The sequence below is a fragment of the Cimex lectularius genome, unplaced genomic scaffold (assembly GCF_000648675.2).
Source record: "Cimex lectularius strain Harlan isolate CLEC.00 unplaced genomic scaffold, Clec_2.1 scaffold108, whole genome shotgun sequence".
Lineage (NCBI taxonomy): Eukaryota > Metazoa > Arthropoda > Insecta > Hemiptera > Cimicidae > Cimex > Cimex lectularius.
In genome coordinates this window covers 1,115,800-1,130,820 of record NW_019392680.1, presented here as the reverse complement: position 1 = coordinate 1,130,820, position 15,021 = coordinate 1,115,800, and the positions used below count along the sequence as shown (strand labels likewise).

The window sequence follows — 15,021 nt, the reverse complement described above, 5'->3', positions numbered from 1 at the left end:
ACGTTATCTCTTGTAAAAATGGTTACTCCTCCGTGTGCCCTTTCTCCGGGATCCGGCTGCATCTTCCTTGTGAAGTTTTTATACCATTTCAATTCGAGTTGGGCCCCCGATCGGATACGGGTCTCTTGAAGTAGATGGCCATTGACACATGTTCCTGATAAGGAACTACAAGATGTGTCATTTATTCCTTCCTCTCCAGTTCCATTGTAGAATGGACTCCATTATTCACTTTGCTGGGTTTTTTCGTGGCTTAGATCTGGGTCAACATTTATGTCTACGTCTGTTTCCAGACTGAGCTGTCCGAAGGTATATCGGACGAGGCCTCTGCCCCAGATGTCGTTTTTGTGAGTCCAGGACAGATGGTGGATCTGGCCGTGTGACAACCGCCACAATTGACGCAAGTGAGTGTCTTTTAGGTATGCTTCTCTACTGGTGACATTGGGGATGCAGAACCATATGCCATCTCGCCCTTTAGGGAGCGGGCTACCGCTCTTTCCCCCTTGGTAGGCGCGAGTTTCCACTCGTCCTCCAGTGTAATGCCCCTTTTCGCGGTGTTTTCTACACTAACGGTGGTGTCACCGTTCGCACCGTTGTCGTGAGCTCAAAAGTTAGAGAGTCTCCATCACGGACTAAGCAGACAAATTTTGGAATACTTGAAGCCTTTTGTGTCCCGAGAACCAAGTGTTCAACTCTCGTGACATTTCAGTCAGATGACAACGCCCCGGCGCCTGCTCGCGCACCCCTGTATGCCGCCGGTGCTGGGACCTTCCACCCTGCACCATAAGGTTAATCTCATTTTTATTTTCCATTGTTGGGTTTTTCCTTCCTTTAGCTTTTTATACCTACGGCCAGTTTGGGAGACAAATTGGAGGGGGCGAAGGATAAGGCAAAGGAGAGATGAGAAGGAAGGATAAAAGAAAACGTGGGAGGGCACTCTTCCTCACTGGGGCAAAAGTGAAGAAGCGTTTTTAGTCGGCTCTTACGACAGGTAGAGACATCGTGGTCCCATCCTACCCCTGGACTCACACTTTTAACTGTTATCCTAGCGTATCCGTCTGGGAGTTTGATTGTTTCAACTAATAATCATATTGTATAAACGATAAACAAATACTATTGAATGAACGGTATCCATCTCATCCGCCACAGATAAATCTATTATTATTCCAAGACGGTATGAAGTTTTACTTCTATGAGGCGGATTTTTTACTAACACTATTTTTATTTTATTTATTTTTAATAAAACGTGTAGTTTTTGTTTTGTAAGTTGCTCTCTAATTTCTTTCTAGCCAATCAAAAAATTATTAAAAAGAGCAACACTTTTTTATTATTATTACTATTGTTTAAGCATAAAATATAATTGTTTGGTCTATATTAAAAATCAAATTCCAAACTGAGCTAATACGAGATTCGGTAACATCGTTTATGCTCTATCACTATAACCCGCATACGGTTTAGAACTTGAAATTGAAAATAAACTCCCACCTCTTCATTTCCAAGGCCTTCCAGTTCAGAACAAGAGGCAACTCCACCTCAGTTTTTACTCAACAATGATCACAGACACCTGAGGTGAGTGCTCGATTCTAAACCATTAATATTTCCGGACTTTTTAATTGACGGCGTCTTAGAAAAATTGTTTGTAGTATAGTTGCGACTTGTGACTTATCGACACCGCCTTAATACATAATTGCATTCACGTTCACGCTCTATGCACCATTAATTCTGACACATTTCAGCGTTACAAAATATAATGTTATATGAACGAGGTGATGGCTTATTTATAGAACTAGTAATAATTCCTAATTAATTCAAAGCCAGGTATGACCTAAATTGTATTTTAGGGATGAGTCAGAGGATTTATGTTACTTTATGTTCTTTGGCAAGAGTACTCTAGAAGAATTTATAATTTTTAATTATTGTAGGACTGCATGGAATTATCGATAGGTGTTCATTCAAAACTTTAACTTTTAGAATGTTCACAATGGTTTTACTTTCTATTTTTACCTTCGTATTGGTGCTTATATTCAGTCCTCTTTGGCTCTATTGTTCTATTTATATAATAATTCCCTTTATTATCTAATATTACTTTTCTTGCTTTCTATATCGTGTAATGAACGGGAAAAATTATAACATTTCTTTATAAAACAAAAACTGATTAATGATTGGTTTGATTGATTTCTAATTTTTTCTGTTTAACAAAAGATCAATTGTTTATTTTTTATCTATCTTAATTATAACTAAGCAACAACCCCACTGGTTGATTGACCCAACTTCTATGATATTCACTCATAATGTTCTTTTTGTATATTACATAAAAATCACTATACATCATTCTACTATACATTATAGAAATGTGTGTGATTAGTGACCGTTAGTCAATAATTATTCGAAAATCGTGAGATGCGGTCTGGTGTGATGTAGGTTTCAGAAAAATATTTCCTTTATCGTGCCAACGTTTCGATCTTTATTGAGATCATCTTCAGGGCTCAAAGTATTTGTTTTCTGCGTAATGATGCCATTGTGCTTGCGTGTCGTATTGAGAGTGCCCTGAATTACGCAGAAAACAAATACTTTGAGCCCTGAAGATGATCTCAATAAAGATCGAAACGTTGGCACGATAAAGGAAATGTTTTTCTGAAACGTACCTCACACCAGACCGCATCTCCCGTTTTTCGAATTATACATTATAGATGTGGGTTGTGGTCCAAGTTCACATTTAGAATTAACAATTGATGGTGGTAACTAAATCTATATCAATTACGTTTTTATTTGATATTAAATCGTATTTTTAGTCGGAAGGCGGCAAATCTGGACTATTAACATGGATTGAATTAATTGGTAATCTGATATCTACTGTCTTTCAACAACAACAAAAACAAACTTTCACTGATTTCACAAATCTTTGCGCTGTTATATACTGGCGATTTGAGCTCAGATCGGCTTTAGTGTAAAACCCCAGGGACAGACCCAAAAAGACATGCGAAACCATGGAGATCGGAGGTCATCAAACATGTCCCTACTGTAAATCTCAAATAATTTTTTTTCCTTCTCAAATATGTATAGGAGTATATTTCATATACAAAACAATCGTTCTTTAATACAAACACAAATGAACAGACGTTAAATTTTGTACATGCTATACTTATTCAGTGATTTGCATAATCTTACCCTATTATGTTGAGAAAAAACGATGAATCAAGTTGTCAGACCGCACTCACCTTGCGGCGGTTATGAAAGAAAAGCTCAATATTTCTCACCCTTTATTGGATCATGTAGTTTAAAACGATACTTGAAGAAAAATAATCAATGAACTACTCCAAGGCATATTCTGCGAAGGTTTAACATCAGTCCTATCGACCAACTAATAAAACAACAATTCCTTACTCTGTTGGATCGCTTATACATAATTAAGACTAGGATCTAGCTATACATTGAGTGTACTTTCACTACCATGGAAAGTATGAAAAATGAATTTTTAAAAATCTCTCGAACGACTTGGTTGATGGGATCAAAAGGACTCTGGGTGACCCAAGCAAACAGAAATTGTGAGATCTGTTGAAGTCTGAACTCTTCATCTTCGGATATTCCGATCTGTCTGTCCTTCTCAAAATATTTTTTACAAAACCTTTTTTAAAGACTAATTATCGGAGATTTTTAAAATATTTTATTTTATTCTTTTACACAGTATCGATAATCATTGAATAAACCTGAGCATGGACTGGAGTCCGTCTGCTGAGTTGTGTTATGTACGTACATTTCCTTTACATTTTCTTAGTTATAAACGACACCAACAAACAATAATTCTCACAGAAAGTTTAAACTAAAATATAACAGCAATTTAAATTTACACTAAAATTGAATTGAACTGCCATGACAGGGTGAAAAAAATTCTATAATATAATTGTATACAACAGTCATATCTCTTTAATTCAGGATTAAAATATTATAATGTTCGAGGACTTTAAATGATAGACAGTCAAACCAAAGAAGTTGGTGACACTGGAAACGAAAATTAGCAAACCACAATTCGGTGGCAGATAAAACTACAGGTTTATACCTCAACCCGATAAATCGTAATCTCTTTTTACTACTTGATTTGGTTTTACTTTCATTTTTCAATTCGATCTCAAACTATTATCTACGAGGTTATTCTATTTTTAAAAAAATTTAATTTGTACGATCAATTCAATGTTTTGATAAAATAATCCCTCGACGACTCACACGAAAGAACCAAAGCATACTGATTATAACTTTGGCAAGAATAACCGACTCGAGTTAGCTGCCAGATTTCAAATTAATTTCATCAGAAATTAAATTTACATTTAATGTTGCTTATTAAAAATGGTTTATTTTAATAACTATGGTAACATACTTGTAGGGGGCGTCGGTGGCCGCAGCGGTTTAGGCGTTGTCACGGCGCTCATCACTGTAAAGTAAAGGTCCCGGGTTCGAATCCAGCGGCCCTGCATTCTAACCCGACATACTTACAAATGGTAGTCACATGTAATAAGTTCTAACTTCTGACAAGGTGGAACAAAATCATTTTCTATTTGTAAATAGTTCATCTCAGAAATCTGCTGTTTTGTCGTGTTTCGCTATTTCGCCACTTGTAATTATGGTGTTTGACATCTAAAAGGGACAGACTGACAAAATATCACACAGACCAACCACTGATGCCTAAACGCTTCAAAACCAGTGACAAAATTTGCCGAATCTGTTCGAGTATATTGTATTGAGTTGTCCGGAAACTAATGCAGATTTGTCATGTTTTCTTTCAATTAACCCTCTATGTAATAAAATGTTTACGTTTGGTAGATTCCTTTTGTACGAATGTCAACACTTTTTAATGCCCTTCCAAACAAAAATGTTTGTTCAGTAGTATTTATTATTATTTATTTGTCTTTTCAAAGATTATTCAGAAATTGTGAGATGCGGTCTGGTGAGATGTAGGTTTCAGAAAAACATTTTCTTTATCGTGCCACGTTTCGATCTTTATTGAGATCATCTTCAGGGCTCAAATATTTGTTTTCTGCGTAATTCAGGGCACTCTCAATACGACACGCAAGCACAATGGCACAATTACGCAGAAAACAAATATTTTGAGCCCTGAAGATGATCTCAATAAAGATCGAAACGTTGACACGATAAAGGAAATGTTTTTCTGAAACCTACATCTCACCAGACCACATCTCACGATTTCTGAATAATCATCGATAAACGGTCACTAATCACCACACTTTTCAAAGATGTCAACCCGTGATTTTCGCGTAATTTCGTTTTACGAGCTTAAATTCGGCCGGAACGGTGCCTAAACCGGAAGCATTAATGAAGTCTGGGGCGATGACAGTTTGAATGAGAATGGGTTGGTTTAAACCATGAGAGATGGTTTAAAAAATTTTGAGAGGGATACTTTAGCCTTGAAGACAAAGAAGGTCGTGGAAGGATTTTTTTCCCTAGATGATGATGTTCTGCGAGCTTTGGTTGATGAAAATCCCCGAACAACTGTTCGAGACCTTGCAGAGAAACTTTCAGTTAGCAAATCGACCGTCTCTGACTACCAAACTCGAAAATTGTGTTCCTCAAGCATTAAACGACCGCCAAAAAACCATCGTTGTGAGATTTGCGCAGCACTCTTTGTCGAAACAGAAACGAACCTTTTATGGATAAAATTTTCACTTGTGGTGAAAAATGGATTCCCTACATTAACGCATACTTTCTGAACGGTGGCTCGATAAAAGAGAAGCAGCACCACACTTTCCAATGCCCACCGCTTGTCAGAAAAGTTGATAGTGACTCTTTGATGGGCTTCATTTGGGATGATTTACTATAGCTTCTTGAATCCTGGCGAAATAATCAATGCCGAAATGTATGCTTTCAAATTGAAGCAATGCATCAGAAATTGACATTAGTGAAGCCATCTTTGGTGAAACGGAAAAGGCCGATTCTGCTACACGACAATGTGTACACGAAAACTGTAGGATTTTCGTTATGAGGTTCTGCCTCATCCTCAGAGCTCTCGCCTACCGACTACCATTTTTTCAGACACCTTGACAACAAAAAATCTATTGATCCAAAGACACTTGAAAATGCGTTTACAATATTTGTTGGGGCATCGGTGGCCGCAACGGTTTAGGCGTTGACACGGCGCTCATCACTGTAAGGAAAAGGTCCCGGGTTCGAATACAGGGCCGCTGGATTCGAACCCGACATACTACAAATGGGCTTTTTTTTCAAAAACACCAGCACCCCGAGGGTATATATGACCTCTGATGTTGCGAACCCTCGTAAAAAATAAATAAACATTTGCTATGTAAAGACAAAATTCTATTCAAAGGGTATAGAGAAGTTGCCATCACGTTGGGGAAAGTGTGTTGGGAGTGATGGAGGTTATTTTAATTAATAAAAAATGTTTAAAATGATTTATTTAATTGTTTTTATTTTGTAACCATAAATCTGCATTATTTTCCGGCCAACCAAATATAATATTTTCGATTAATCAAAACAGGTCGGCCTGTTTTTGTTGGAGTTGTATTAACATAAAGAAAAGTTGAAAGAAACATAAATCTTGGACACAGCATGTGGGAAAGCGTAAAAGTCGGAAAATGCAATTATTATATGAGTAACAGTTTTTTTCAGAAACGATGTCACCAATATGTAGGCCCTATTTATACAAAAGGTTGGCCCTAGCCGTATCTCTGTTTATTTGCTGGCTGTTGCTGACAGGCCTCTTCATGCACAAAAAGTTGACAGATTTCAAGCCGGAGCCCATCGTCTTGACTCGTAACACTTCAACAGCCAGACATGAACATCATCAAACTCTAGAAGTAAGCCAGCAGTGTATTCCGACAATTGGTCACGATTTCATCAAGTTAAACCCACGACATTCACGCCAACTTTCACTAGCTCTTTAATTATATTAATAATTTATACTAATTGCTAAGGTGACAATTGGTATAGCGTTTATATGTCTTCCAAAAGTTTAAAAAGAAAACGATTATATAGAATGCAATCAAATAGTCCTTCTTTCTTTTATTTGTGGATATAGACGTATGGAAAGAAGAACTATTTTATAAAAGTATCCTTAACAACAATAAATTCGATCCTTTTAAAAAGATAGTTCCTACTCACAGTAAGTTGTTTTGCAACGATCCGGATTTCGAGCCTTTTAGCTCATCATCAGGTTGTAGAAGTCCTTCAACCTGATGATGAGCTAAAAGGCTCGTAATCCAGATCGTTGCAAAACAACTTACTGTGAGTAGGAACTATCTTTTTAAAAGGATTGAACACCACACTCACTCCATCCTTTATCATTTCTAACAATAACTTGAACGAAAATCGTGTTTGAGCACAGTAAAAATCGTTTATAAGAACATCCAAGGGACCGTCTGAACTTGGTTCTTAAGCCCGATAGTTGCTATATCCGGTAATCAATTTTTTGTTTAATTGTTGATCAATTTTTTGAAAGTTGAAGGCTCTTTCAGTCATTCCTCTGGAACTACTTTTAAGGGGTTGAAATTAGCAATCCCATTTAGTAACAAGTTTGGAACTAAAATTTTCAGGCCCTTTTTATTTTTCTTTTTTTGGTTTTTAGGATAAAACCCAAAAGGTTTATTAAAAAAGTTTTATTTACAGCAAAACTGAAAAACAGTCTGTAATATTGGTTTGTTTATTTTTTTTATGAATGTAAAAAGCATTTTCTGTAATGGTGTTTCTTCTTCTTTCACTGTCATTTTCAAAGATTCCTCTGCAAAATTGTCATTATATGTTAAAAATTTATTTACCACAGTTATAGCTGAGAACATTTCCTTCAAAGTGGAGCACGAAAATTCGATTAAATAATCTGTTATGGCATTGTCTTCTTCTAGATCATTTTCTTCTGCTTTGACCCGTGAAACAATTTCTTCTTCTGTGATGATTCCATGGGTAGCAAGACTCAAGACTACATCTTCATATCCTTGAAGCAAACTGTTTTCAATGAGCAAATCTTGAGCCCAGTTTTGAAGTGTTTGTTTTCTGATGTGTGCTGTTATTTTCTCATGAAGTTCTTACAAAAGATTTGTTTTCTCAGAAATACAATAACTTTAGGTCATTAAAAGCTATATGTTCTTACTAACGATGTTCTTACAACCAGATATTTTATACATTAAGTTGTATTAAAGGTGACTGGGAACTAGAAATTTCGTTCTTATAATCGATGTTTTTACAACCGGTGTTCATTTAAACAATTTTTACTGTACTACACTGAATATTTTTGGATCCCCTGTTCAGATTTTTGGAAGGAATAGAGCTTTATAGATATCTCATCTTGTGTTTCTTTATGTAAATTGAGAATTGGGAATGAATGTATTTATTAGTGTGAATGGGACAAATGTGGAATATTGAGTACTCAATAGACTTTCAACTGGATTAGTTAGATATGGATAATATGTGTTAATAGTGTTTGAGGAATATTGAGTGACCCTAATTGAGTGAATGGCGAGTAAATAGGACAGAATGTATTTAAGAGTGAGTGAGATGTGTTTAGATGTAAAAACTAATGCATTTGGGGCTGAAATTGACCTAGCTATTGACAGACCTTGGAGCCTAACTTAGGAGGAGAAAAAAAATATTAGAAAAATCCTAAGAAAAGGCAATACCAACTAGACAAAAATGAAATGAATGAATGAAACTTTTTTCCCACTAGGGAACAGGTCGTCTACTGCATATTATAAATAACTTTTGTGTTAAATGGAGGTATTTATTGGTATGTGTGTGTGTGGTGCTGATGGCAGGATATTGAGTACTCCATCAACATTGAAATGCATTTAAAAATGAATGAAATTGTGAGGTCTATGTTTATAAACTGCATGTATTGGGTTGAAATGTCTATAGCCAAGGAGCCTTACTTTGGTTGGCAGGGCGGACAAGAGTGAGGTCTCACCTCCAACTGCACAATAGTGAAGTAGGTGATTCTCATTGCTTGCCGTGAGAAATATAATTCTGATATGTATAACACAGAACTTTGTACTATTTATTGAAATATATTTTCAGGATGTTGCCAGTCTTGACAATGCCCATAGGTTGAAACGAATTAAAGATGTTTGCACCAAGTACAACATAGGTCTTTATCAAAATGCATCTTCTGAAAATAAGTCATTTAAATACCCACCAGCACCACAGTATTCAGTGTTTTATTATAATATGTATGTGATCACTAGCTAAAATTGCCTTTAAATTAATACATATTATAACAATTTTAGGCATGACAATCTTTCCATTTGTCCTGTCTATAAAGCAGGGTCATCTACATGGCTATTTAACCTTTGTATACTAGGAGGAGAATCTGAAACTGGAATAAAAAACAGCAAAGAGCAATTATCAACAATTGCAAGGAGGATATACCCTGAATTAGAATATGACCAGGCAGTAGTGGTAATAATCAATTTTGTTTTGTAATATCAAGAGAGCAGCTTGTATATTTCATTAAATAATGTTTAATCTGACAAGTAAAAGAAATCATAAATTATTTATTAATAAAATTATATTAATTTTTCAGGAATCCTCTTGGTACAGTTTAACTCACTAATTGTTATACTTTATTTGTTTTAGGTGCTTCCAAACACAAAAAAATTGATGATGGTTCGTCATCCTTTTGATCGTTTACTCTCTGCATACCGAGACAAGTTAGAGAACATAAACATTGGGAGGGAGCATGGTACGCATCACTTTTACAGAAAGTATGGAGCAAAAATTGTACAGAAGTACAGAAAAGGAGGGGATAAAATGGTAGCCATTTTAAAACCGGGGTCTTATTATTTAAACCCAAAGCACCCCAAACCAACAGGAATAGAGCCAACATTCGAGGAGTTTGTAAGGTATTAAATAACCTATAAAAAAAGGCATACAAAATCTAAGTACCAACTTTCACTAAAGTAACAGCATTTATGTGTTTCTAAATTTTGTTTTGTCAACTCTTCTCTGTAGCTTGTGATTCTTATTTGACTAACTATACCAACAATACTTTAAGCTTCAATAATTAATTCTTCCAATAACCCTGATTTCAGTTAGAAAAACTGTAGGACATGAAAAACATGGAAAAAAGTAGTCTCGACTTAATTGAGAATTTACAATTAATTAAGGTTTTTAGTTGAGATAAAAAAAGTCAATGGCACGAGCGGGATTCGAACCCACGATCTTCGGCTTGATACACCGATGCTCTTCCACTTGAGCTATCATGACCTCGATCCACTCGGACACCAACTTCCCATCTCAACCGCACCTTTTGAATTTTCCCTCCTTTTTGCCATTTTTTAGTAGAGCATCGGCGTATCAAGCCGAAGATCGTGGGTTCGAATCCCACTCGTGCCATTGACTTTTTTATCTCAACTAAAAACCTTAATTAATTGTAATATACTAATTGGTCAAGCGGACCACACAATTAGTGAAATTAATTGAGAATAATGCTTTTATATTTAATTATGTATTACTTTTGGTTTTAACTTCAATTGTAATTAATTTCCACATGGTTTGTAAGTTTTTATTATTTTATTTTATCTAAAGAAAAGGTTAATTTGAAATTAAAAAATTTTAATTTGAAGATAAAAAGGGTTAATTTAATGAAAAAAGCCATATTAAACCCAACAGCAATCAGCATATATTAAACTGATCAACATGTATTTACTATTACCACCAACCTGACAGTATGTTTACTAAAAATAATTATTGTTACAGGTATTTAATCAATACTGATTTACTGAATTATGCTGATGATCATTGGATTCCATACAACATGTTCTGCACTCCTTGCCTTGTTGAGTACGATTATATTAATAAGGTCGAGACGATGGAACGGGACCAAATGTTTGTAATAAAGGATGCTCAGTTAGGCGATAAAATCAAGCCATCCTGGATCCACAAGACATCTCCTTTGGAAGTTTCCAAAGAACATATTACAAAATTGTATTTCTCACAGCTGACCCGAAAACAAATAAAAGAACTGTACAAGAAGTTCGAATTAGATTTTGAAATGTTTGATTATTCACCGGATAAATATTATTTATATGCAAAGTCATAATTAGTGTGATAATTGCCCTGTATTTTTTTAAATTGTCACTGTACCTGATATAAAAATAAAACTTAAACAAAGCAACTTGAGTTTTAGAAATGGTGAATGATGGAGTGAGTGCAGTGTTCAATCCTTTTTTTTTAAAAAGATAGTTCCTACTAACAGTAAGTTGTTTTACAACAATCCGAATTTCGAGCCCTTAGCTCATCATCAGGTTGAAGGATTTCTACGTCTCTCGACATGAATTGCAAAAGTGAACCCGCTGATATCCCCGCCAATGCGACATTCCAATGAGAAGCTTTTTTTGAAAGCAATGAAGTTTTTTTCATGGCGCTCACCATACATTGGTGAATTATAGGAAAAAGTTAGTAAAATTTTTAAACGAGAAGGTTTTAAAATAGCTTTTAGAAGCACCTACTAACAAAAAGAAAGTTTTAAATATAATTTATTAAATACAATATAATATATAATTACAATATAATATAAAAAATATAACGTTTGATAGATTATCTGTGATAGCAAATAATTTGAGATACACAATCCTTGCTTAGAGATACACAAGCTTTGTTTCATTGTTAGGATATTGTTTCATTTTATATACTTAATAATACATGAAATATAAGGCATGTCAGATCACAATATACGCTTTTTATAAATAATCTTTTACTTTAGTTAAAACTACATTAAATACATTTACATTTTAAAAATGTTATAATTGGTACTCTATTTCAATCAGGTATATGAGAAAAATGTATGAACATTAGACCACATCATACTCAATATTGTCATAAATAATTTTTTTTAGAATGTATATAATACAATTATTTGGTAAGTTATGATAATACATAAAATGGAAAATACATTTCCTAGAAAGCTTAAAAGAAATCTGGTCAAGGAAAAGAAAAAACAGCGAAAATATGTTAGTTTTTGAACAGAAATAATATAATCATACATAAATTAGTATAAAAATCAAACCTGCTTTTGTTGTTTTTTTTACAATTGTATTTATGATATACAAAAATGATATTATTCTATTGTTATATATTTTCAAGGGCAGGTTTGACCTTATTTTTTTTATATTTTTTGTACAATGATAGCTGGGCTTTGACACATTTATGACTGTTTCATTTTGTTGCCTTTTCAACTAACAGAGAGGGAGAGAGCAGGAGAGAAGAATTTTCCTTTAAATACAAAGTACAAAAATAAGTTACAAACATAAATTTGAGATTGAAAGAGAGATTATTCTGATATAAATAAAAAATATATAATTATTTGTTTCTGTAAAATAAATAAGGATAAAAATTTAATTAATTTTAAAAATACACAAATAAATAGGAAATAAAAATGAGATTTTCTTTTTTTGATACAATTTTACACTGATGTGTATGCAAGGCAATGTCTGTAATTAATTTTTTATTACTATATACATCAAATACTTTATACCTTATTGTTTGATTGATAGACGATCAAAAATTCTTTGGAAAATAATTTATAATACTTTCTGAGTTTCAGTTCATATAGTTGGTGTTTCTATAGGCTAATTATAATCCAAAATACTGAATTATATCAAAATATAAATATTTATTTTTGGCGCTATTATCACTGCATTATATTGAAATATGTTTGCTAAAGATAAAAAGACTAGAGATTAGTGAGACACAAAGATGCAGATGTTCAAATCTAACTTTCAGTAATACAACGTTGACTACTGTTTACCTATCATTTTCATTTGACTTAAAAGTTTATTGTTTAAATATATAAAATATTATTAATTGTATAAAAATATTGAACTATTTAAACCTCTCCTTGGTTATTTTTGATTTATTATAAATTAAGTATTGTGCAGTAAAGTTGTCCTTTGATTTAGTATTAAAACAATAAGTGCACTATTACGGAATGATATATTGTCAGTTAAAACACATTTTACTTTTATTTCCCATCCTTCACTTGTCCTTCGGTACAATCGGACTTATTTTTAAAGCGTTGTAGATAAAAGTAAATTTACTTTTGTCATGGCCATCACAAGAGTATATTTTTTGTCTTTTCTTTTTTCACAAACTTGAAAGAAACCCTGTTGACACAGTTTGAAACTTGATCGTGAATTATCTTAGCATAGCATTTATGTCAGAAGCGATTTAGCTGATCATTAATAAAGTTGGTGAAAGCAGACAAAATCAACAAGAATAAGCAAACCAGGATGATTCGCAACGATATAGTTTCAACATGCAGACCGAATTTCATAATGAAACAATGTTGCTGTACAATATAATATAAAATGACAAATGGGAAGCTTTATTAATTTTTAAATGTAGGACAATATTTTATCCTATGAAGGACAGTAAAAGCTATGAATTAACATCTTGTGAGGTCTCGAAGTTTATCATGTATGATACATAGTCATAGGAAAAATAATAAGATGATATAAATATATAAAATAACCAAGGAGAAATTTTCTCTCTCAATATACAACTATTTGAGTGCCAATATAGAAAATTAATTTTTGATATATTAATACATTTTTGAGCAGCACTGTCATGATACTTTACTGAATTCCTGACTAGTGAATAAGTTTAGCGACATATTTCATCATATCACACTTAAATGCTAACATTTGCAATATATGTCTAAATAACTGTAATAATAGTATAACATTCATATCCAAAACCATTCTTATTTATCTATTATCTATCTATGAAATACTCATCTAAATACTTACAGTCATCGTTGTTGAACTGAAACTCAGTTCATCTCGCAATCTGAATAATAATGAATATTTGCTGGCGATTGTTTTCATAGTGCTCTCATGTTAAAATGGATCTGATTAAACTTTAAGGTCTTGAGTAATTGGTGTAAGATGGTGGTGTAAGTATTTGTACACCATAGGCCATATTTCATCAGAAGTGTTACCGGAGAACTCTTCCAGTATACCTTCTTCTCTGTAAAAGTCTAAGAGAGGTCCGAAAGTCTTAGCATAGATTTCAAGGCGTTTCTGTACAGAGACCGGATTGTCGTCATCTCTCTGTTGCAGTTTCTCACCAGTGATATCATCCACCCCGGGGGTTTTCGGAGGATTGAAATCTGTGTTGTACACCCGTCCGCTGGGCAGGTGGACCCAGCGCTTTTGAATTCTGTCGATGATTACATCAAATGGTACAATCAGGTTGATAGCTGCATCGATTGGAGATTTCACCAATAAGGTCTGCGCCTGGGGTTTCGTTCTGGGGAAACCGTCCAGGAGCCAGCTCGTGTCCTGATTCTTTCCTATTTCTTCTAGGACAAGGTCGATCATAACCTCGTCTGGCACCAGTTGGCCCTTATCCATGTACTTTTTGACGTCCAGGCCCAAAGGGGTTTTATTCATTATATTATTTCTAAGCAGATCACCGCTCGATATATGTTTCATTTCAAACTTACGGACGATCCTTGACGAGATGGTACCTTTTCCCGAGCCGGGGGCTCCGAGGATGACAGCACGAAAATTTCTCAGCATTTTCTCAGAAAACAATCTGCCAGCAAATACTTGACTGTTGGGACCCTTTACAGTTGGAAGGAGGCTCACGACTGACGACCGAAGACGGAGCCGATGTATTTACTCGAAGGATATTCAGTCCTTGAAACCTTATCAGCTGTCCTACAGCTGGAAAGTGAAGTTTCATCATCATCCCTACTACTTCGCCTAGGAGATTTAAATAGGGAAATGAAAACACTAAATCAAAATGGCAAATCATGTCCTCAGGACACTAGGTCAACTTTTGGGTAGGGGGAATTGTTTAAAAACAACGCTCCAGTTGCCATGACGACCCTATCAACAATTCCAACAAACAGTTTTGTTGTTTCGTCATCACAGTATAATGACATATATATCACAAAATTTATATTATATGATATTATATTGTATTGTACCGTATTTTACCATATTATACGTATTGTACCGTATCCGTTTATACCCCATTGTACNAGATGAAAAAAAGCTAATGGCA

General features: G+C 34.3%; 1 protein-coding gene and 1 pseudogene across 2 annotated transcripts; one reads left to right on the top strand and one right to left on the bottom strand.

The window, feature by feature from the left end:
- Positions 1–1,464: 1,464 nt before the first annotated feature.
- Positions 1,465–11,125, top strand: LOC106668062 (carbohydrate sulfotransferase 11). Of its 2 annotated transcripts, XM_024225617.1 has the most exons (7): positions 1,551–1,566; positions 3,683–3,743; positions 6,624–6,821; positions 9,028–9,179; positions 9,237–9,408; positions 9,586–9,851; positions 10,708–11,125. In XM_024225617.1, the coding sequence occupies exons 2-7, from the start codon at positions 3,711–3,713 to the stop codon at positions 11,048–11,050; spliced, it is 1,164 nt and encodes a 387-aa protein (XP_024081385.1). In that variant the 5' UTR covers positions 1,551–1,566; positions 3,683–3,710; the 3' UTR covers positions 11,051–11,125. The 2 variants fall into 2 exon arrangements, with proteins under 2 accessions (XP_014251969.1, XP_024081385.1); XM_014396483.2 differs by lacking the exon at positions 3,683–3,743 and having other exon boundaries at positions 1,465–1,566; positions 6,634–6,821.
- Positions 11,126–12,337: 1,212 nt separating this feature from the next.
- On the bottom strand, positions 12,338–14,793 carry LOC106668064 (annotated as a pseudogene).
- Positions 14,794–15,021: the final 228 nt, after the last annotated feature.